Source organism: Hyperolius riggenbachi, chromosome 10 (assembly GCF_040937935.1).
Source record: "Hyperolius riggenbachi isolate aHypRig1 chromosome 10, aHypRig1.pri, whole genome shotgun sequence".
In the NCBI taxonomy this organism is placed as follows: Eukaryota; Metazoa; Chordata; class Amphibia; order Anura; family Hyperoliidae; genus Hyperolius; species Hyperolius riggenbachi.
In genome coordinates this window covers 187,574,652-187,599,373 of record NC_090655.1, presented here as the reverse complement: position 1 = coordinate 187,599,373, position 24,722 = coordinate 187,574,652, and the positions used below count along the sequence as shown (strand labels likewise).

Genomic DNA, 24,722 nt, shown 5'->3' with positions numbered 1-24,722 from the left:
ACAGTAACATAATAAAACTTGAATTATCACAGCTTAACAGTACATATGCCAACCCATATGTATCCACAGATAGAATCAGATCATTATTACCCACTGATACACGTGTCTTACCACAATACCAAACTGTCATGTGTAGGCCTATATTGCTCTGCTTACCTTTAACTACCTAAAGACCGCCCCACGCCATAGGGCGTGGACGCGGCAGCAGCCCCAGGACCGCCTAACGCCAATTGGCGTCAAGTCCTGGGGCTCTAATTTGCATGAGATTGCGCGTATGCTGCGCGCGCATCTCCTGTTCAGGGGGCGGAGCTCCGTCCCTTCTTCAGTCTCCGAGCGGGAGACTGTTAGACGGCGTAATCGCCGTCTATTTACATGTACAGCGCTTCGATCGGCAGCAGCGCTGTCACACGGCTGTCCCCTCCTGAGGCTGGGGAGTGATCGGCTGTCATAGGCTGAAGCCTATGACAGCTGATCACCCTGATTGGCTAGCGGGGGGAGGGAGGGAGGGAGCAGGGGAAAGTAAATTAAAAAAGGCATTTTTTATTGAAAAATAAATAAAATAAATATTTATATAAAAAAAATAAACAACTTTGGAGCGATTAGACCCCACCAACAGAGAACTCTGTTGGTGGGGGGAAAAGGGGGTGGGGAATCACTCGTGTGCTGTGTTGTACGGCCCTGCAGCTTGGCCTTAAAGCTGCAGTGGCCAATTTAGCAATAATGAGCCTGGTCTTTAGGGGGGGTTTAACACTGCAGTCCTCAAGTGGTTAAAATATCTTTATTTTAACCTTAATTTTATACAGCACTGCATTGTTTAAAATGAGAGTGTAAGATACATTGAAATCAAGGTCAAATTTAATTTTAAAAAGCTGAAAATGAAGGTTTTGTAATCATTATTTGTGTATGTGAGTTTGGAATAATAATAAAATATATATATATATATATATATATATATATATATATATATATATATATATATATATGTATATATATATATATATATATATATATATATATATATATATATATATATATATACACAGCAAGATTGATAACTTAATTTTAATGTTTGATATGACACCTATGTATTTTAAATAGGCGGAATTAATGATCTGACAGACAGATATGACATTTGATTAACGAAGCTGACTTGACTAAAGAGATTAGCATCACTACGCTTAAGAACCTTGTGCATGAGAATCTCTTTCAAGCATTCCTTTTGGTATTTGTCAATGTATTGTACAAGCTGTCACTGAATGGCAGCCTGTTTTAAAGGGTACCTGAAGTGAGAGGTAAATGGACGCTGCCATATTTATTTCATTTTAAGAAATACCAGTTTCCTGGCTGTTCTGCTGATCCTCTGCCTCTAATACTTTTAGCCATAGACCCTGAACAAGCATATTTGGAGATCAGATGTTTCTGACATTATTGTCAGATCTAACAAGATTAGCTGAATACTCGTTTCTGGTGTTATTCAGACAGCTAAATAGATCAGCAGAGTTGCCTGGTATTGTTTAACCACTTCACCTCCAAGGTTTTTTCACTTAAAAACACAAGCAATTTTCACCTGTCAGCACTCCTTCCGTTAATTTACCTATAACTTTATTACTACTGATCACAACAAAACAATCTATAGCTTCTTTTTTTGCCATCAATTAGGCTTTCTTTGGGGGGTACTTTTTGCTAAGAATTATTTTATTCAAAACCTGTTTTAACAGGAAAAATAAGAAAAAAAGTATGGAAAAAAAATCACTATTTCTCAGTTGTTGGCCATTATAGTTTTAAAATAATACATACTAACGTCATTAAAACCCACACATTTTATTTGCCCATTTGTCCCGGTTATTGCTAAGTTTAAAATTTTTCCCTAGTACAATGTATGGCGCCAATATTTTATTTGGAAATCAAGGTGCATTTTTTCAGTTTTGCATCCATCCCTAATTACAAGCCCATAATTTATAATGTAATGGTAATATACCCTTTTGGCATACATATTAAAGTTTAGTCCCTAAGGTAACTATTCATGTATTTTTTTTTATTTGTAAATTATTATTTTTTTATTTTGTTTTTCAAAAAAAAAATTGGGGGGTAACTATTAGGGAGTGTGGGAGGTCAGGGGTTAATTTAAAATGTTAAAAATAAGTTCTAAATAAGTCCTTCCCATTGATCTAGCGGCTACCGATCGGCAGTGGTAAAGAACGCGGGAGGGCGAGCGGGAACGTGCAGCGGGGAGGTATGTGATATCTACACGCCTGCAAGAAGTTATGGGAACTTGCAGGGACGTAGTTACTCATCCCGGGGGAGGGGAAGTGGTTAAAAGGAAATAAATATGGCAGCCTCCACATACATCTTGCTTCATGTTCCCTTTAAAGGGAACCTAAACTGATAAAGATATGGATTTTTCCTTTTAAAACAATACCAGTTGCCTGACTCTGCTGCTGATCCTATGTCTCTAATACTTTTAGGCCTCGTTCACATCTGACTAGCGCAGATGGCCGTGTGATCCAAACGCAACGCGTACGATCGAACGCCATCTGAGCCGCTGCGCTGCTGATCCCATCCATTGACACTGATGGGATCAGCTTTGCGCTTGCGGGCAAAATGCAGGCAGCAGTATGCAAGCGCTTCCCAGCGCATCATACTGCTGCGCAACTCAGTAGATGTGAACGGTAGAAGGGCAGTCTATGCCCTTCTGCCGTTCCCGCGTTTCAGCACATCATACGCGCTTCCATATGCGCACGGAAGCGCGTATGATGTGAACAAGGCCTAAGTCATAGCCCCTCAACAAGCATGCAGATCCGGTGCTCTGACTGAAATCAGACTGGATTAGCTGTTTCAGGATGCTTGTTTCAGGTGTGTGATTCAGCCACTACTGCAGCCAAAGAGATCAGCAGGACCGCCAAGCAACTTGTGTTGTTTAACCACTTGAGGACCGCAATGTTAACCCCCCCTTAAGACCAGGCCCTTTTTCTTGAAATTGGCCACTGCAGCTTCAAGGGCTCGCTGCAAGGCCATACAACTCAGCACACAAGTGATTCTCCCCCCCCCCCCCCCCCCCCGTTGGTGGGGTCTGATTGCTCCCCGTGGTATTTTTTTTTTATATAAATACTTATTTTATTATTTTTACAAAAAAAATTTTTGCCCCTGCTCCCTCCCTCCCCCCACCAGCCAATCAGCGTGATCGGCTGTCATAGGCTTCAGCCTATGACAGCGGATCACTTCCGCAGTAATGAAGGGGACAGCGTGTGACACGATTGCAGCGCTGTACAATGTTTATAGACGGCGGTTTCACCGTCTAACAGTCTCCGAACGGCGATCGCCACTGGGAGACTGAAGGCGGAGCTCCGCCTTCCAAGCAGAAGATGCGCGTGCAGCCTGCGCGCAATCTCCTGCTAGCACCATAGACAGCCTTTCACATCAATCGGCGTGGAGCGGTCCTGGGGCTGCCGCACTGCTCATGCCAATTGGTGTGGAGCAGTCGGTAAGTAGTTAAAAGGAAACATCCATATCCCTTTCAGTTAAGGTTCCCTTTAAGCATGCCAAGTCCTTAGTCTAACAGGTACCAATGATACCCTATCCTATTTTACAAGCCCAATCATATGCACAATGTATTGAAGAGGTAAGATTCTTCTACAGCTTGCTAAAATGTATGTTCTATTTAAGTTATGGCTTAGGTACTCTGTTGTAAAACTCGTAAAAAGCATCTGAGGGCCCTTTTCCACTAGCAATCGCAATCACAAATCACAAACGCCATCGATTGCAATTTTTAATTAACTTTGTTATGCGATTGCGATTTTTCATTTGCATTGCATTATCCCTCTTAAAATCGCTCCAGAAAGCGATTGCGATTTGTGATTTGCAAATCGAATCACTATAGTGGAAAGTACTTCTCACGATTTCTATGATAAAGTAGCAACCCTAGCGATATAAAAATCACTAGCAATTTACGATTTTGCGATTCAGCTGTATAGTGGAAAAAGGCCCTAAATGCTATTGGCCTTGAAGGTTTTTATGTATGTTTTGGGCCAGTATGAATATCGCCACAAAAGATTCACACAGCTCTGCTGTACTCTTAACCATCCTTGGAATAAAGTGTCCCTGATTTTCCTCCCAGCTGTGTTTTTCAGCAGTTTGCGCTCTGTGATGGATGTGTCTTTGCAAGGCCCTGCATTATACATGTGCCATCATTCACTGGAGTTACAGGCTTGTCACGTAGCAGGGAAACCAGGGTCCTCATACTTGGCATAGCTTCACACGCTTGTCTCTGGATGAATATGATTGTCACTAAATAAAACTCTTTTGTGATGTGTCAAAATATATAAGTGGAGGCTTACAGGGGTCCATGACAGACACTGATAAAGTCTACATGAGATGCTAGCAGACAGGATGCTTTAGAAATACCAGCTTGTCTGGAAAATTTAAGGCACATGCAAATGTATCATAATCTGTTGTAACACAATGTGCATGTTTGTCCAGTCAATTTAAAATGTTATAACACTAAATCAAGAAGTAAATCCTGTGTGAGACACCTCTCAGCACTTAGTGCATAATTCAAACATAGATTCCATGCTTTCTAAAGGTTAAACAATAGAAGGCTACCTATACTACACGATAAATAAGGTGTTAATTCAGAGATTTTCTTTTGCTGCCATATGGAGCTGGGAAGGTATTTCAAAGCAAATAGGTTCATATTTTCAATAGTCTTTTTACCTTTTTTTTTTTTCCTCTTATTTTGGTTGATCAAAAAATGTTTTTTTATATCTTGTAACCTGTACAACTTGCCTTTTTCAGAGGAAGCATCTTTTGCTTGGAGCCATATTCACTTGTTCCTTGTTTAAAGGGCAACTGAAGTAAGAGATATATGGAGGTTTCCACCATATTTATTTCATTTTAAGCAATACCAGTTGCCTGGCTGCCCTGCTGGTCAATTTGGCTGCAGTCGTGTCTGAATCGCATAAAAACCAAGCATGCAGCCATCTTGTTAGATCTGACAATAATGCCAGAACACCTGATATACTGCATGCTTGTTCAGGGTCTATAGCTAAAAGTATTAGAGGCAGAGAATCAGCAGGATAGCCAGGCAACTGTTATTGCTTAAAAGGAAATAAATATGTCAGCCTGCATATCACTCTCACTACAGTTGTCCTTAAAGTAGGTCTCATGTCCAACCTCTGCAAAATAACTGCAGAATTCTTAAGTTAAAGACAGGTTAGGCTATTAATTTACAGAGATCAATGCAAGAGTTTAGGGCCCTTTTCCACTAACAAGCGCAAATCACCTGCGCTTGCGATCACACAACCTCTTTTTTCCACTGTTCACATTCCACTGTACCGCTGTTGGGAATATAACGTGATCGCAACGAGAATCGAGCTGGGCAGTAATCGTGTTTCCGTAAACAACGAACCGCGATCGAAGTGCCGTAGTGGAAAATTAGCACTACCATTTACATTTTATTGCAGTGCTCTAGCGATTAGAAAAAAAACGGCTGCGATCCGCTTTTTGAATTGGATTGCAGCCAGTGGAAAAGTGCCCTTAGTCTGTGAGAAGTTATCACCTGGCCTGAGCTGCTAAAGGACTACTGTAGGGTGGTAGGGGGGAAAAAAAGAGTTGAACTTTCCTGGAGCTTCTAATGGTCCCCCGCAGATGTCCTGTGCCCACGCAGCCACTCATCAATGCTCCTGTCCCCGTCTCCGGTTCACTTCTGGAATTTAAAGACGGAAAACCACTGTGCCTGCACGTGCATGTCTTCGCTCCCGCTGATGTCGCCAGGGGCGTACTGTGCAGACTGTACTGGGCCTGCGCAATACACTCCTGGTGTTGTCAGCGAGAGCGGGGCCACGCAGGTGCAGTGCTTTTCCGACGTTAAAGTTGTAAATCCCAGAAGTGAACCGGAGGCGGGGACCGGAGCATCGGTGAGTGGTTGTGCGGGCACAGGACGTATGTGGGGGACCATTAGAAGTCCCAGGTAAGTTCAACTCTTTTTTTTCCCCTACCCCCTACTCCCCTACTATACTGCTTTAAGTGGAGTGTTATTAAAGACTGCAATGTAATGTGAAGCATTCTGAGCTGTCTGATTTATTATTTACTGGTTTATGCAGAAGTAGACTCTGTATAGAGAGAAATACACACAGCAGGCACACAGGGAGAGAGAGAGAAATCAACCATATGTACAGTATATACAGACACACTCTCTCTCTCTCTCTCTCTCTCTCTCTCTCTCTCTCTCTCTCTCTCTCTCTCTCTCTCTCTCTCTCCTTCCCTGGCTGTCTACACAGGCTAGCTGTAATCATCCCCTGGCAGAGGAGGCAGCAGGAGGGGCAGAGCTACATTCTGCCTACAACTGCTCCTCCCCTCCCTATATACTGCAGTGCATGTGAAAATAACTACAGAGGGGATAACTTAAACAGGAACTTCAGCCTAAACAAACATACTGTCATTAAGTTACATTAGTTATGTTAATTAAAATAGATAGGTAATATAATCTCTTACCCACCCTGTTTTAAAAGAACAGGCAAATGTTTGTGATTTCATGGGGGCAGCCAACTTTTTGGTTGAAAGGAGGTGACAGGGAGCATGAAACAGTTTCAACTGTCCTGTGTCCTGATTACCCCTCCCAGTTGCTAGGCAACGAGAACAACAACATCAGAAATCCCATCATGCTTTGCACAGCATCAGGGGAAAAATGCCCAGGCAGTTTTCTTTGATGGGGCGGAGCTTAGCTAAAAATGAAGCTAAAATGAGGCTTTGGTAAGAAAATCAAGGTTCTGATGCTGTGAAACTGTTAAAGAAACACCAAGCCTTTTCAGTGCTGCTAAGTAGATTTTTAGTCTGGAGGTTCACTTTAAGGACAGAAGTGATAAGACTCTCACTGTGAAAACGTATCTGTACACCTTAATAAGGCAAGCTTCTTTAGTGAAATAACACTAAAAATACTGATCGATGTGTGTTGGTAAGTTTTCTCTTGCCTTATTATCACCAGCCTGATCTTAGTGAATTCAGGCCTATGTCTGTTAGCCACATATATTTCATATAGATTTGAAAAATGCAGGACATTGTAACAAATTATGTTTAATCAGATTGGATGGTTGCAAAGAATATGATTTAGCTTGTGGTGCACATGCAGTACAAATGTATAACATCTTCAGTTAATCTGATGTCACAGCAGCTACTGTATGACTTAAACATTGCTTTCAGTTGGGATTGTTTGGAGCTTCAAGTAGTATACATGAAATGTTCATGAATAATTTTATTGTTAAACCAATTTAAGTTAAATTAGTTGACATCAAAAATAAATACTGACCAAGTTAGGCCTGGTGCACACTAGAGATGTTGCGAGCGATTCCCGAACCGTTCGCTGGCGAACCTCTCAGCATCTCTGTGCCCTGTACTACTTCCGGGTCGCTATGACCCGGAGTAGTACGCCTGCGCTGGCCCGGCGGTGTGCGTCCTAGATCGCGCGCCTGTTGCCGGGCACTTCATGTGCGTGATGTCATGAGTGACGTCACGCTCATGCGCAGAGAGTGCCCGGCAACAGGAGCACGATATAAGACGCGCACCGCCGGGCCAGCGCAGGCGTACTACTCCGGGTCATAGTGGCCCGGAAGTAGTACAGGGCACAGAGAGATTCGCCCGAACGGTTCGGGCCATCTCTAGTGCACACCGAGCGGTTTTTGTAGCGTTTTCCAAACCGCTTCCGTCTGTGAAACCGCTTGGCTAATGTATTTCAATGGGATGGTGCACACCAGAGGTTTGAGGTTTTTAGCAAACTGCAAACGTGGGTCCTGCAGCACTTTTGCAGTTTGCAGAAGTGTTTCTGCCTCAATGTAAAGTATAGCAAAAGCTCAAACCGCTCTGGAATCCCTAGATCAGAGCGGTTTTCCAGGCGTTTTTGTTACAGAAGCTGTTCAATAACAGCTTTTACTGTAACAATATTTGTAATCTGCTACACAAAAACACTCCAAAAAACGCTAGGCATGTTTAGAAAATGTCTCTAAGATGCCTAGAATCGCCCTGAAATCTGCTCCAAAAACCTCTAGCATTTACAGGATCTGCTAGCGGTTTTGGTGTGCATTGGGCCTGAACCCGATTTACTAAACCTTAATGGGAAGGTTCAAGCAAAATAAAAAAATGAGTTTCACTTACCTGGGGCTTCTACCAGCCCCATGCAGCCATCCTGTGCCCTCATAGTCACTCACTGCTGCTCCAGGAGGTTGGCGGGCTGCATTGCGTAAATTTTTACGCATTCCTGCTAGTGTAGGAACATTAACACATACATTTTTACGCGTTAGTGGTTCTATGCGTAAATTTTTATGCATTGAACCGGGAATGCGTAAAAATGTATGTGATAATGTTCCTGCACTAGCGGGAATGCGTAAAAATGTACGCAATGCGGCCTGCCGACCTCCGAGGTCGGCAAGCTGCCAGCGGGGGACTGGAGCAGCAGTGAGTGACTACGAGGGCACAGGATGGCTGCATGGGGCTGGTAGAAGCCCCAGGTAAGTGAAACTCATTTTTTTATTTTGCTTGAACTTTCCCTTTTAAAAGCTCAAGTAAAATTTCATTTTTCATCCCAAGCAACTTATGTGCACAGCAGTTACTGCATGTGCAGGACACATCCCACAACAATGTGCAGGGATCCTCAGCTTCACTTATTTAGGGCTGGTGCACACCAGAAGAGCTTTTCTGAGTGCTTTGTGATTTTAAAAGCTCCTGCTAATGTTATCCTATGTGTGTGTGCACACTGGAGCAATGTGATTTTGTAAAAAAAAACCATCGCATTGCATTAGCAAAAGCTTTGAAAATCTCTAGCATTTAAAAAGCTCTTGTGGTATATACCAGCCTTTACTTGCGTGTAGTATTACCTCTTCATTATAATTTTTAAGGGGTGGACAAAGGCAGATATCTGCTGCCTCTGAAGAAGCGGGTTATCCCGTGAAACAGCTGTAAGGCTAGATTTTGCACTTATTGTTAGAAGGTGTCGGGAGTAATCATTAAAGGTGACTTGTTTCCGCAATTGGTGCCCGGAGAAACTTTTTTCCCTTTGTCCACCATTTTGATGTCATTATCCGCCGGAGGCACGATTGCCCTATTGCACCTGCATCTCCTGACCTGCCAGGTCCACATCTAGTGCCGATTTTTCTCTTCAGCTTCTCCAACCGAAAATTATAATTTTTAAGCCTTAGGCTGGGTGCATACATAGCTGAAACGGTAGCGTAGCAGGAAACACTGCGTTTTATGCAGCAATGTTAGTCTATGGGACGAAGAAGAGGCTGCGTTTGTACAGTATGCATTCCGCAAACGCTGGTAGAGTTGCATAATATGCAGGCTGGCTGCCAAAAGGCACATAATGAACGTCTATGGATTACGCATATGTATTCCGTTTTTCGTGCATTTTTTTATGCGTTTGAGATCTGTGATATGTTTCCACTTCCTTTTGTCTTCCTAGTGATTTGCATACATTTAAAAAAAAAAACGCATATGTGTTTTCCATTAGCGAACCGCAAACGCATCAAAGTGCATGCAAAACGCATGAAAAACGCATCTGCGTAAAAAACGCAAAGCGCATTAAAAACGCAGTAAAAATGCAATAGTAAATCGCAAACGCACTATCCTAAAATTCTACTTTTTCATGCTATGCCATATGTGAACCCAGCCTAATACAGAAGAATCTCGTTATAGTAAACTCTGATATAGTTAACATTTAGCTATATTAAACACAGTCCCCAGGCCGACCATGTGCCTGTATGAATATACATTGTATGACCAATCCTGAAGTAGTAAACTTCTGAAATTATAAACTACTTGACTAGTTCCCTTGGAGTTTATAATAAAGGAATTCTACTGTATAGATATAATTATTTTTTATCTATATGTTATAGGAACATTAAAGCGGTTTAAAACCCTCACATAATATTCAATAAAAACATGTTTTTGTACGTTTTATATGCCATACGGTTATTATATTTGCATTTGTGCATTAGTATTATTATTATTCATTTAGAAGTTATAGGTTCCCAAAAGTACAGTTTTTTGCTGTGTGAGCGGACTTTGCATTTTATTAATAACTGGTTTTATTCATTGCTGTATTGCAGGCAGACATGCTTTCAGTGTCTCTCTGTCTCCAGCTGCTTCTCCACAGTCAGAGAATGTGTCACATTCCTCACTTGATACATTAAAGTGGATCCGAGATGAACTTTTACTCATTGCATAATTGTTTTCCTTTCCTATTGTTTATAGGGCATTCCTCAAGCCAAATACTTTTTTGTTTTTGTTTTAATGCTCTAATTCCCTATAAACTAAAGAAGCCACGCCCACAGGTTTTCAGAGAGCCAAGGCACTTTCAGACAGTAGCAAGGGCTCATGGGAGCTCAGTCTGGGCAGGAAGAGGGGGAGGTATTACTAGCCAGAGATTTCAGAGGCAGAGGGGAGGAGGAGAGGGGATTAGGTTTTTTTTGCTCAAGATGCAGATAAGCCTGCCTCTGTGTAACGTTTACAAACAACATGGCCGCTGTCATTGTATCACAGGAATAAATAATCATATTCTATTAAAGCTGTTTGCAGCTAGATTTGCTGTGTAAACTATCTAAACTTTAGATAAGATATATAGACAAGTTACTTGTTATAGTTTGTTTTTCATCTCGGATCATTATCTAAAGTTCGGATGCATCCACATTTCACTGCACTGAACTTTCAAGCTCTGTGTGTGCCCTTCGAATGCTGGTCTAGTAAAAAAAAAAATGCTGGTTGCATATAATGTGCTGTAAATAATGTTTTAGAGCAAAGATGAAATGCTGGGTTATATTCCGCTTTAAACAAGCTGCAAATTAAGCATTTTATTCCATAAACCTCATCTTTTTACTGTACTGCACAATGCCACTAAAATTATTATCAGCCTCTTTCCAATTAAAGGACAGGAACTTTTGCACAATGCCACAATAGCGCATGTGCATCACCAGCAATCATATGGCTTTGCAATGTGTTCCAAAGGTCTATTTATTATATAATATTAAGTCAGGTCCTGCATGTTTTACATTTTACAAGACACAATTACTCATGATGCAATTTTATTGAAGGATGCTCTTTACTTATTTATGCATATACTTTAAGGTTTTACTCCACCTGGGATGGACCGTTCTTCCCCGGACAACAGTCCAGTGCACAATCTAGCAAGGCAGCCATCAATTACCACAGGGGCCAACATTCCCATCATTACTGAGCTTGGTAAGCAACATGGGTATTGTGCATATTATTCGCTCTATTCTCTATATGTATTCATGATTGTGTTTTATGTTAGTGATTACAGTAAAAATAGCTTAAGGGCCCGTTCACACTGCACGCGTTTCCAGCCGCGTTTTGAAAACGCGTGCAGGTGGCCGACACGCAGGACATCAGACATTGCATAGAGTGCACTGTCTGATGTTCACACTGCATGCGTTCCGGACCTGTGCGGTCCGGGAACACATGCTGCACGCAGATTTTACAAAAACGCGCGGCTGTCCCATTCACTTTTCAGTGATGGGATCAGCCACGCAACGCATACGAACGCGGATGGCGTGCGTTCGTACGCGTTGCGGTCCGCATACGTGGCCATCCGCATTTTGCAGTCTGAACGGGCCCTAAGCAAAATCCAGAATTCCTGCCTGCAGTGATACTTTGCCTGGTAACAAAAATGGACTGTGGCTTTTCATACCAGGCACCTTTATCAGATGCTGCTTGTTGTTAGACAAATTATAGGATGGGTTATATTTAGCAAAACAACTACGTACTTACTACTTCCATGGTAATGTATAGTTCATAAGGAAGCCACTAGCAAAATACAAAATCCCATATGTACTCTGGAATGGCACAAAACTGGAATTCTCCTTAGTTCATAAAAAAAGGGGCACTAACAGTAGTTTAATGGAAGTCTGGCTTCTGAGACTTGGAAGTTAAAGTGTCCTGTCCTCACTGCCATGTGTACCCCTGGAGCGTGTATGGAGCTTAGCAGGCAGATAAACACCCTCCTACTACTCAATAAATAGAGACCAAGTAATGATCTGTAGCTTTAATGAGCTTAAGTAAGTTGGTGTGAAACTGTGAACAAATAGCAGAAAGGATGCAATAAGTACATGAACTGCAAATATGCATATCACATATCAGCATAGAATAGGTAATCTAGTACATACAGCAACATGGCTGCATGGATAGCTGACTAGGCTAGGGTCACTAAGAACTGGCGTCAGAGGTCTAACATTGATGATAGCTGTGACTTCAGCCATGAAGGTTACCAGGGTCTCGTGAGTGAGTCTTGCAGTTCCTACTTGCAGAAAGATGGAATCCAAGACTCTTCGGGCTATGCCGATCATCCTCTCCCAAGCTCCACCCATGTGAGAAGAGTGAGGTTGGTTGAAAGTCCAAGTGCAGTCCTGATCACTCAGGTATCTTTCCACAGTATTGGCATCAATATTGGAAGAGATCTGTAGTTCTTTAGCAGCTCCAATAAAATTGGTGCCTCTGTCAGATCGAATGTGCTTCACAGGACCTCTGATAGCAATAAAACGTCTAAGGGCGTTGATAAAGCTTGAAGTATCCATAGATTCGATGACTTCAATGTGAACAGCTCTGATGGTCATACAGGTGAATATGACTGCCCAGCGTTTACTGTTTGCTTGACCTCCTCTAGTTTGACGTGCTGTGACAGACCAAGGCCCAAATACATCAAGTCCAACGTTGGTGAAAGGAGGATCCATACTGAGTCTTCTGTGTTTGTAGCATACCGCAAAGTTTACGGCATGTGATCATGCAACTGAAGATGACGCTACTCACACATCTCTTCGCTTCAACTATCCACAATCCAGCAGTATGTAAAGCTCCTTCTGTAAAGAGTCTTCCTTGGTGCTTGACTTGGATGTGGTAGTGTTGTACAATCAATGTTGTAACATGATGATGACCAGGAATTATCAGAGGATTTCTTTCATCCGGCCCTAGACTAGCTTGCGTAAGACGACCTCCTACTCTCAGTAGACTGTCCTTGTCAAGGAATGGGTCAAGCTTCTTTAAATAGCTGTCTTTAGGGATAGACTTGCTGTTAGTGATACAGTCAATCTCTTTGGCATATACTTCATGCTGTATGGTGCGAATGATGAAGTTCTTGGAGTGCTGGAGTTCTGCTACGGTGTAAACCTCTTGGCAGTGGTGCCAACCTTTGCACTTCCTAGCATCATTAGAATAGGTTCCTTGAAAGGATCACGCTATGTGAGCTAGACAAGTAATGGCTCTTACAAGTGATTTCCAGGTAGAGAATCTTTTGAAGCGATGAGATCCAAGCGACTTGAAGAATGTCGCTGTGTGAAGTGCAGACACTTGTGGACGGATCTCAGTGTCTGAGTCTTCATCCAGTAGTTCAAACATGTTGTTCTGGTGAACAGCTGGAGTGGAATTACACAAGAATGCAGGACCTGTGAACCAAGTTGTATTCTTGAGATGACTTGCTGCAACAGCTCTTGTAGCGTGGTCTGCAGGATTATTGTCGGTGGACACATAGTGCCACTGTTCTGGACAGGTAGATTTCCTAATCCGCAGCACCCTGTTGTTGACATAAATATAGAATTGTCTGGATTTGTTGTAGATGTAGCCTAAGACTACTTTGCTGTCTGTGTAGAATTCAGCCTTTTTAAGATCAATGTCAATCTCAGATGTGATTAGCTCAGCCATTTCTACAGCTAGGACTGCTGCACAAAGTTCAAGTCTGGGTATAGTATGTTCAGGCTGTAGTGCAAGTTTTGCTTTGCCCATGACAAAGCCAATGTGGCATTGTCCTTTAATGTCTACAGTTCTGAGATAGGCAACAGCAGATATGGCTTTAACAGAAGTATCGGAGAATACACAAAGTGTATGATCGTGGACATCTGGCGATGGCACAGAAGCATATGGGCGTGCAACATTAAGGCTAGACAGAGCTGTGAGAGAGTTCCTCCAATCTACCCACAGATTCTTCTTATCAGGAGGCAATGGAACGTCAGATTTTAAGTCCCAGAGAAGTCCAAGGCTATGTTGGACTGGTAAAGTGTCTGACCCCAGATCCAAGTCCCTTAGGTCATTAGAATGATCTTCAGAAGGGAAGGCTTCCATAACTTCTTTGCTGTTTGAAACAATCTTGTGAAGTCTCAAGTTGGAGCAGGCAAGCATGTCTTGGGCTCTTTTGAGGAGACTGCAGAGTCACTGGAAGGTAATGATTTCAAACAGTCATCTACATAGAAGTCTCTTTCTACAAACTTTCTTGCATCTGACCCATATTCTCTCTCTCCTTCCTGAGCAGAACGTGAGTCCATAGATAGCAATTGCAGGTGAGGGGCTGTTTCCAAAGATGTGCACTCTCATGCGATACTCTATGATATCCTTTGAAGGATCATTGTCTTTAAAACAGAGGAATCTGAGGAAGTTTCTATTCTTCTCCTCAACAAGGAAGCAATGAAACATCTGTTGGATGTCGGCAATCAGAGCGACAGAGTCCTTGCGGAAACAGAGGAGTACCCCCAGTAGCTTGTTGTTCAGGTCAGGGCCTGTCTGGAGCACATCGTTTAAGGAGATGCCTTCAAATTTGGCGCTAGAGTCGAACACTACTCTGATCTAACCCGGCTTCTTTGGATGGTATACTCCGAAAATTGGCAGGTACCAGCATTCTTCAGGACCTTTAAGGGGTGGGGCAATCTCTGCATGATTGCTCTTAAATATTTTCTGCATGAAAGAAAATAAGTGTTCTCTCATTTCTGGCTTTCTTTGGAAGTTACATCTGAGAGAAGAGAAACGTTTAAGAACTTGTACTTTGTTGTTAGGTAGGCGTCTTCTCTGAGTTCTGAAAGGAAGGGGTGCAACCCAACTGTTAGTGCTGTCCTTCACAAAGTCTCGTTCCATTATTTCCAAGAACTGCTGGTCTTCAATAGATAATGCCACCCGATTATCATCTTTTGACCTCTGGAAGACTGTGCATCCTAAGTGGTCTTGGTCACTGTCACAGGCATCATTGTCACTAGAGACATCTGTGAAGGGACAAGGTAGATGGGAGGCACATGGTAGCTCCTTTATGAGGACGTTTTTGACACATGGTTGAAAAAGTGAGAGGCGTCCACTTGCTAGTATGCTTGTGAACATAGTATGAACTGAATCTGTGCACACACCCTAGGCAGACCTCTCCTATTATGACCCATCCTAGGTCTAGCTTCTGAGCATAAGGAGCCTTGTGGGAACCATCTATTTCTTTTCTCACTTTATGGATTTGTAGGATATCCCTCGAAAGTAGCAAGATTATCTTAGCTTGTGGATCAAGTTCTGGGATTAGGTGGGCTATAGGCTATAGTGTGCATGATGTAATGCGACATCTGGAGTAGGAATTTCAGATCTATGATTAGGAATCTGATTGCACTCTATTAGAGTTGGTAAGGGCAAGCAAATGCTTCCATCAATAGCTTTGATCTGGAAGCCAGATGCTCTTCTCCCTGCCGTCTCCACAATTCCTGCACAAGTCCTTAGGGAGTATGGAGAGCTGGAGCCTTTAACGTTGAATATATCAAAGAAGGTTGAGTGGGCTAGAGACCCATTGATTTGATCATCTAGAATAGCATACATTTTTACTGCTTTCTCCCTTTGTTCTGCTGGGTAGACTCAGACTAGACACATTTTGGAGCAGGATCTCCCACCTATGGCTCCTTTGCAGACCTCTGTACACTGTGGAGTGACCTCTAATGTAGCTGTAGGGGTCTCACCCTCCTCCCCGCCATGCTTGGTTGTGCTGTGAGTATGTTGTAAAGTCCATGGAGCTGGTCCAGGATGTAGTGCTGTGTTGTGATCTGTGCTATCAAATTCTTTACAATTTTCACTATCCTTGCAGTTCTTGGCAAAGTGAGTGGTGGATGAGCAGCACTTGTAGCAGATGCTATTCTCTCTAAGGAAGGCTTTACGTTCCTCAATGGGTTTTTCTCTAAAGCCTCTACATCTCAGCAGAGAATGTGGCCTTCGGTGTATAGGACACTGCTTACCAGGGTCTCTAACTTTGTTTGCGGCATGAGGGGAGGCAGCAAACCTGTGGGGAGAGTCTGAGGGAGACAGTTCAGTCTTGTGAACTGCCACTGAAGCTCTGTGTGAAGGAAGGCCTGGAACAGAAGTACATGTTAGTGTAAAATCAAAACTAGAATCATGTCTCATCTTAGCCTGGTCACATATAAAGTCTACAAACATAGAAAATGGAGGAAATGAAACATGGTGTTTTTTCTTATAGTTAGAACCACATTTTACTCACTCATTTTGTAAGCCAGGGGCTAACTTCTGTACTATGAGGTTAACATCTCTGGCAGTGTCAAAATATGCAAGTCCCGACAGATCACCTTCAGATTTGGCTACCTGAAGTTCCATTAACAAGTCACTAAGTTCCCTGAGTTTCTGCAAGCCTTTGGAAGCTATTTCAGGGGAATCTTCTATCCTTTTAAAAAAGAGTTTTCTATAGCCTCAACTGAACCATAACATTCATGAAGTCTGTCCCAAACCATTTTTAGTCCAGCTGTTGGGTTTCTTATGTTAATGGACCTGATTCTTTTTACATGCTCAGCAGATGCAGTCCCTAGCCACTTAGCTAATAGGTCCATCTCCTCACTAGGGCACAATTCAACATCTTTAATTGTGTTCTTAAAGGAGGACCGCCAGGCCCTATAACTCTCAGGGTGATCATCAAACCTCACAAGTCCCTTGGCAACCAGCTCACGCCGTGTGAGGAACTTAATGTCCATGCTGGTTTGAGCAGGAGCAGTGAAAGTTGGCGGTGTGTTGCCATAGTGATAAAGTGGTGTGTAATCATACCTGTCAGTAGTCTCTCCTTTTGGTAGAAATGTCTCATACCTATTTGGCGTGAAAGGAGAAGTTCCTGGAACATTATGTCCCGGCTGAAGTTCCTGACGTGGAGACGGGTGATCTGAAATCAGTTCATTTTCTACATTGGCTTCTGGCTTGCAGGCTGGAGACTTATTCTGGATTTCTGTCTGTACTGTGACTTGAGTTTGATGAGATCTGTCGATGAGGTCTCGTTGAACATCTTCCATTGACAGGAAAGTGTCGATCATTCTGGAATGTCGATGGACATACTCTGAAGTGCTCTGCAGGGGATTCTTATGGGCGAGATCAAGGCTGACTGGCATGCTGCATCTTTCGTCGTCTGGATGGACGAGTGCTTCTAAGGCTTCTGCTTTGGTAATAGCTGCAGCAGCTTCTTTCTGTGCTGAGAGCTTCTCTAGTGCTGCTTGCTGTTTTACCCTCTCAGCTTCAAATGCAGCTTTTTGTGTCGCTTGTTGCAGCTTTAGTTGCATCTCTTGCTCTGCGAAGGCAGCACGTGCTTTTGCAGCTTCAGCTTGTGGACGGACAATGGTAGCCACATTGCTGACTGATGAGGATCTTGTAGAGCGACTGGCTTTAAGCCTCATCTACACGCGTAGATGAGGCTCCGATCCGGCGGCTCGATTAGCCACCAGATCGCCTCTTCCACGTACCCGCCGCGTCTGCGCCGGATTCGATACCCACCAGTCCCCGCGCCTCTTATCTTCGGCTCGATTCCCTGCCATTGTCCCCTCGCGGGGAACGAGCAGGGAATCGGCGGTAGCAAAATCCGACCTGTCGGATATTATCAATCGAGCCGCATCAGCGACTCGATTGATAAGTAACATCGGAGCCTCATCTACGCGTGTAGATGAGGCTTTAGACCTTGTCTTGTAAGAAGATGTTTGGCTTGCTAACATGATGCTGCTGTTAAGAATCTTGACTGTGTTGAGACTCCTGCGTACTGATATGCAGGTAGCTGCGTGGTAGTATAACTGTCTCTGTAGTCAATATCTTATTTCCCACTCACTGGGTAGCAGCGTTTCACTAGCTGGGAAACTAGACGTTTCAGTTCCACCCGCAGGTAGCAGCCGTTTCACTAGCTGGGAGGCTAGTCGTTTCGGTTCCACTCGCATGTAGCCAGCCATTTCACTGTCCTCTCCTCACTGCCACGTGTATGGAGTTTTTACCAGGCAGATACACCCTCCTACTACTCAATAAATTGAGACCAGGTAATGATCTGTAGCTTTAATGAGCTGAAGTAAGTTGGTGTGAAAATGTAAACAAATAACAGAAAGGATGCAATAAGTACATGAACTGCAAATATACATATCACATATCAGCATACTATAGGTAATCTAGTACATACAGCAACATGGCTGCATGGTTAGCTGACTAGGCCTCACTATTCACTATACAGAAAACAACTGACTAACTGCTTACACGGAAATACACACAATACATGCCTACAGCTAGTACTAGTCATGTAGATTCATAGGAAACCGTTAGAAAGAATGCCTTACCGGCTATGCAGCCTTTAGTGGAAGCATGGATAAGATTCCTCAGCAGAGAGCATGTGAAAATTGCAGCTTCTAGCAAGACTACTCCCTTCTTGTCTGATGCATGAGGTCACAGAGGAAGAGGAGTAACAGGAAGGCTGAACTTAAAGTGGTCTAACACCCAGCATTTCAACTTTGCTTTAAAAGATTGCTTACAGCTTATAAACTATTATGCCAGATTTTTTTTTTAGCAGAAATTCACTGAATGGATTAAACATGACATTTTAGTGCTGCATTTAGCTAGAAATGCTCCTCGTGCTTGCTTGTTTAGTTACAAATGTATCTATCTACAATGTAACAAACAAACACTGCTCTGAGAGAACAAAGAGGGCTTCCCCGGCAGGCTTTTCAAAGGTCTATTTGTATATCAAATAAAGATACATTTTGTAACTACAGATAAGAACGGATGCGGATTCCTAGTTAAATCCAACACTAAAATGTCATGTTTAACCCATTCAGTGAATTTCTGCTTAAAAAAAAATCTGGCATAATAGTTTGTAAGCTGTAAGCAATCTTTTAAAGCAAAGTTGTAATGCTGGGTGTTAAACCGCTTTAACTGTGAACAATGTAATTCAATGGTCAATAGGTGGTGCTGTCCTACCTCACTCTAACACAGGATAAATCCTGTATGGATTAGCACACATTTCACTGAAAGATGTCTGCAAAACATGACATAAAGCAAACCAGAAGCGAAAATAAACTTATGTCATAATGAATTGTTTGTGTGGTACAGCTAAGAAATTAAACATTAATAGCACAGAAAAGAGTCTCATATTGTTTTCCAGTACTGGAAGAATTAAACTAAACTTCAGTCTATGCAAAAGAGCTTTTCTGAGCGAATACAGTCCTATTTTCTGAAGCACTTAAACAGCCATGAAAAAGTGAGAGACCGCTTTAGATAAGGTTTTACTGCAGTCACTATTTCTGTTTTGTTTTATAGTTTAAAAGACAGAGTGTGGTTTTAAAAGTGCAACTGTGACGGTATGATCTAAAGCTATTAAAAATCTGTACAACTGAAAATAAAAACGAGACTCTTTTCTTTGCTACTAATGCTCTATTCATTATCCGTACTACACATGTTTGCTTTAAGACTGTATGCTCATAATCTGACAAAGGTTCCAAAAGGAATACATTGCAAAAGTTAATCCTTGATATAGTAATATGATTACAATTATCTACTTCTAAGTTCCATAAATTCTCCAGTATATTAAACTAAAGTAGAACAACAAAAGAAACAATATTTAGTTCATACTGACAAAATCTGAGCTGAAATGTTTACTAGCCAATAATTATCGCCTGTAGAGTGATCCTCAAACTTCTTTTCATTCTCTTTTTAGAAAGTCTGTCTGTTATTCACACTTGTGTCATCACAACAGTGCTAAATCATAGTGCGAATTTGTAGTTATATTATTAGTTGCTTTATGTTCCAGGGTTGTTATAAGCCGTATTTCATGGGTTCAGGCTGCCTGTGCTAAAAATCAACTGCGCCATTCCAGGCTCTGGTATTTGTGCTCAGACACACTTTTAAGTAAATTTGATAATGCTACAATACCCACCTATAGCTTGTTAAGTATAACAGTGTGCATTTACTGTTATCAAATGTATGCCAAAGGTCACTTTCCAATGATTTGTTTCTAAAAAAAAATTGGTTGTACAACAAACTCCTGGTGTGGTTGAGAATGTTTGCTTATGCAAAGGGAGTGGAAGGTATCAAACACTGCTGTGCTACCTAGCCTAGGAGGGAACAGTAGCGATTGTAGCAGCATTTCTAATCCCTCCATGTCCCCTTTCCCACTTACATAGTTTGTAAAGTGCCTCTTAACAGGAGGGATTATACAGTACAGCCATCATGTGCACTACCCATAGACATGCTCTTGTATCTTTCAGAGATTGACATTTCATGTCTGTGGGTACGTGGTTAATTCACCATAGATAGAGATATTATTAGTGTGCACGGAATAGCATTTTGGAGTGTATAATAAATTATGTGCCATTTCAGCAACAATGGAGTTCCTAGGAAGGTGGGATCCACAGTATGCACCACTTCCTGTTTTTACTAAGATTGAGTTAATGCAGCTTTCAGATTATCGGCATAAAATTGCAGGTTGCATCTAACGTGTATATGCAGTTGAATATTGCATATGAGATATAACAGCTTGGTTTTTGTGTTACACAACTATGTATGAGATACGTCAGTCCTCGGTCCTTTTCCTTCCATATGTCTATCCTTTCACATGCTCTGTCCTGGAGCGGTCTTATTGCCTCACCCTCTCTCTGTCTTTTCTCTTTAAACCTCCTGCCTTTCTAACACTTCCACCATTCAGCTAAGCCTGGCAAACTGCTGCCTTTGATTTCACTCAGTCAGGAAAAAAACAGTGGAACTCACATACCAATAATTACAGAGTTGGGTAAGGAGAAGCCAATCTTCTTTCTTTACCTTTTTGTTACTGTGGTAATTATATGGCTGGCCCACTGAGAGGCGCAACCAGCAAACACGGTTCATTTGATTAACGCTGTGTGGTAAGGCCACTGCTTGCATTACAATGTTGTAAGGTACTTTGGAAACTGGCATCATTTGAACTCCCTTTGCTTTTACCAAGGACTTTAATGGTCCACTCCCAAGTCCTTTCATAAAAGTGAGATTTTCTAGTCTGTAAGCTTGGCCAATACAGTTATTGGTAATAAAGTGAAATATTATGCGTTTAAAATAGTGCATTTAGTACACTGCTAACAGTGTATTGAAGACTCCTTTCACATACAGTATCCATTTTCCCTATCATCCATTAAATGTTCATTTCGTGAAAAATGTGTAATGGCTGCAGTTCAAATGAAGCAGCCGACACCACAGTTTTCAAAGTTTTGAAACGTCTGGTGCTTAGCCATTTACCAGAGAAATCGTGGGGAAAATCATAGCTGTGAAAGAGCTCGGTGTGGGAGTTCATTTGATGATATCTAGAGTACAAAAATGCATTGCTCTCTGTTGTTGGACTGGTTGCACCCCTAAACTGCATTTATACTGTACATATTGTTTCGTGTTTAAGTTACTTCTTTTTATTTCTCATTCAGTCTTTTTAGTGATTTCCTTTTTGGCTGTGGGAGGGACAACGCCCCTCAGCATTGTCATGCAGTGCTTTGGTTTTGGCTGCTTTTGTTTGTACCTTGTGTGTGTGGCTCTAGTTTTTAAGTGAAACTGGTTTGCATCTTCTGTAACGATTTTCTGTTCGTGGTTCTCACGCCGACATCAGTATGACTTTGATCACGATAACCTCTGATACAGAATCTTTTCTTATAACAGAGCTGAAACTTAGCTGCCCCCAGCTCCTGTTTGTCTGTCAGTATGATTGGCTGTTCAGACAAGGGAGACATGATTCAAAAGGCAAAAACCCAAGACTCCACATGCCTTGCAGCCTTTTCCTAGTGTTTGTTTCTCATTTCTGACTTCTCTGGAGTGATCAAGCTCTTGGGTTATTGAAGAGCAGATAGATTCTGCTTTTCTTGGGGGCAGTGGGAGGTTTAGTGATGTATGCGATATAAAGAATCACAGGCAGCAGGAAAAATCCACTGTGCACACCTATTTGGCCCATTCTTATGTGTGTCTGCAAAGCTTTGCTACCCATTTGATTTATGGCTGTTTGCATACTTAAAATACCCTTGAGTTTATTTCAGGCATTTTGGCATAAACAGAGTATTTGATTTGCTTTAAGTAGAAGTGTACTTAGCAGCTTATTCTGGTACGCAGTGTGAGTTGCCTGAGACTATAATGATCTTTATACTGGTTGCTCATTCGCTAGCGAGTTACTGATTTGTAGCTTGTTATGAGAAAGAATGAGTTTTCTTGATTTATAAAGTTTAAGTAGACCTGAACTAAACTTTGACTTTGGCCTTTGTATTATGGGAATGGAAGATTCACACATACACAGCTGGTAATAAAAGTGTTACTGTGTAAGGAAAGTCATAATATAGCAGGAATGCAGTGATGTTCAGTAATGAGTAGGGCAAGTTGTTACAACATATTTAGCAGTGAAATAACCACATTATATTCTAAGACTGATTACTATGTTTGTGGCTTACAGTGAATGATTCCAATGTTCAGTTCCTGGATCAGGATGATGATGATGACCCAGACACTGAGCTCTATCTGACCCAGCCTTTTGCCTGTGGAACTGCCTTTGCTGTCAGTGTGCTCGACTCACTCATGAGTGCAGTAAGTAGCATTATTACTAATAGAGTCTTCCTCATTACTACAAGTATTTGTTTTTATTGTGTGACGAGCAACAATCTTTTGCGGACTGATCCAGTATGTATAAGGTTTCTTGCGACAAGGGCATCACTGATGCTGTAGAACCATTACAGCTTACTATAGAGCTGTTTTATGAACTGAGGTAAGTCTCCTCTTGAAATGCTTATCATTTAAATGTTAAGACAACAAGAAAGCTATCAGCCAAAGAGATTCTTTTAGCACAATATTTGGTATATGTGTTTACAGCACTCGGTACTTTGATGTCCTTGGGTTGTCTACAGACTAATAAGGGTCATGTGTCCGATTATATAAACACCACAGCATTGTGCCTGATCAATATTTAACAAGGTTCCTGCACACATATATTGTCAAGAGTCACAATGGACAGGAATTTGAAAGGTTTTATCTACCCTCATTTTTTTTTACAATACGGTTCTACCATTTAGATGGGTCTTTCAGAATTCTTTCAGCTCCACTGACAGATACATGAATCAATTAAACATTCAAGACCTGAGTCCAGCAAATGATAATCAGCTGTGACACTGGCAAGAGAGAAACAGGCTTCTAAACCAATGCATATCATGTCTGAAATGCTATCAAGCTTTTACTACATCCACTATGCTTCAATTACATGTTGTCATGTCCCCTACTTTCTGTTGCATTAGAAGGGCATATATTGTTCCTTTATTTAGCTTTCATGTTATAATTTATACTGTCTTGTGTTCAGCAAGTCAATTAAAATGTTCTGCAAATCAATAATAACTCCCCTAACAGAAGTGGCAGAAGGCTAAACTGATTGAGTAAAACTAAGGTTAGCCTACCTCAAAATGTATTCTCTAAAAATAACTGCAAATGCTATGGGTCCAATTTATAGAATATACTGTAATCTTCATAAAAAGAGCAGTTGAAAACAGGAAGCCACCACAGGTGCACTTATCATGCAAATTGTGGGGTTTTTTTTAGTCAAAATAGCTTGTTTTATTTTATATAATTCATGTTAGTTGACGTAATTTACTATCAGAGCAAATTCAGGTTGCCCAGTTGTATACTTCATGAGTTGGGATATACGTGTAATCAGTTTAATGGCCCATTCAAATTACAATGCATCTTGCAACTGAATTTTATTTTATGTGTGATAATATTTTTAATATCTTTTTCATGTTTTGTAGACGTATTTCAATGATAACATTTTAACACTGATCAGAACATTGGTGACAGGAGGTGCTACACCGGAGCTAGAGGCGCTTATAGCAGAAGAGAATGCATTGCGTGGAGGCTACAGCACCCCACAGACTCTTGCCAACAGAGATCGCTGCCGAGTAGCTCAGCTGGCATTGTATGATGGTCCTTTTGCTGACCTTGGGGTAAGGAAGAGCCAGTTATCTGTGAACACAATTGAAGTGGGCCTCACAGACCTTTATGTGCTTACATTTAATGAAGGCGCCCATTGAAACGGGCACAGGAAATAGCCGATAGTAGAATATTGGTAAAATTACTGATATTCTACTACTTAATTCATATAGTAAAATATCAGTAATAATTACTTATATTTTACTATACTTAGTATTTTACTATAACCTAGCCCAACCCTTCTCTCAACACAGAACCCACCTTTTACCGATGCCTAACCCTTAAAGGAGTTATCAGGGCAAAATGTACAAAATAAGCTTTGCTCACCTAGGGCTTTCTCCAGCCCCTTGTAGCAGACTGTCCCCGGTCTCTGTGCTCGGTATGCAGGCCGCTGTCAATCATGGCCACGTGGGCCGCAGCGAACTGCGCAGGTGCAATAGTTCTGCGCCTGCGCAGTTCGTTGCGGCCTACGTGGCCATGATCGACAGCGGCGCTTCCTGCAGCCGCAGTAAGGCCAAGCCCGCGATCGGCCTGCATACCGAGCGCGGAGACCGGAACAGCGGCGGTGAGCGGAGCGGTCAGGGTGGGACAGTTGGCTGCAAGGGGCTGGAGAAAGCCCCAGGTGAGTACAGTGAGTAAATTCTGATGCTGTGAAATTGTTAAAAAAACACCAAGCCTTTTCAGCGCTGCTGAGTAGATTTTTAGTCTGGAGGTTCACTGTAAAGTGAACCCGAGGT

The 24,722-nt window shown here is 42.0% G+C and overlaps 1 protein-coding gene across 12 annotated transcripts in view; it reads left to right on the top strand.

Moving 5' to 3' along the window:
• KCNMA1 (potassium calcium-activated channel subfamily M alpha 1) overlaps positions 1-24,722 on the top strand; it is a 759,662-nt gene that overhangs the window by 708,347 nt on the left and 26,593 nt on the right. For all 12 annotated transcript variants that reach the window (XM_068255423.1, XM_068255413.1, XM_068255414.1 and 9 more), the window contains 3 exons: positions 11,107-11,220; positions 22,469-22,599; positions 23,805-23,999. In XM_068255423.1, the coding sequence (XP_068111524.1) occupies positions 11,107-11,220; positions 22,469-22,599; positions 23,805-23,999 (440 nt within the window). The remainder of the gene's footprint in view (positions 1-11,106; positions 11,221-22,468; positions 22,600-23,804; positions 24,000-24,722) is intronic.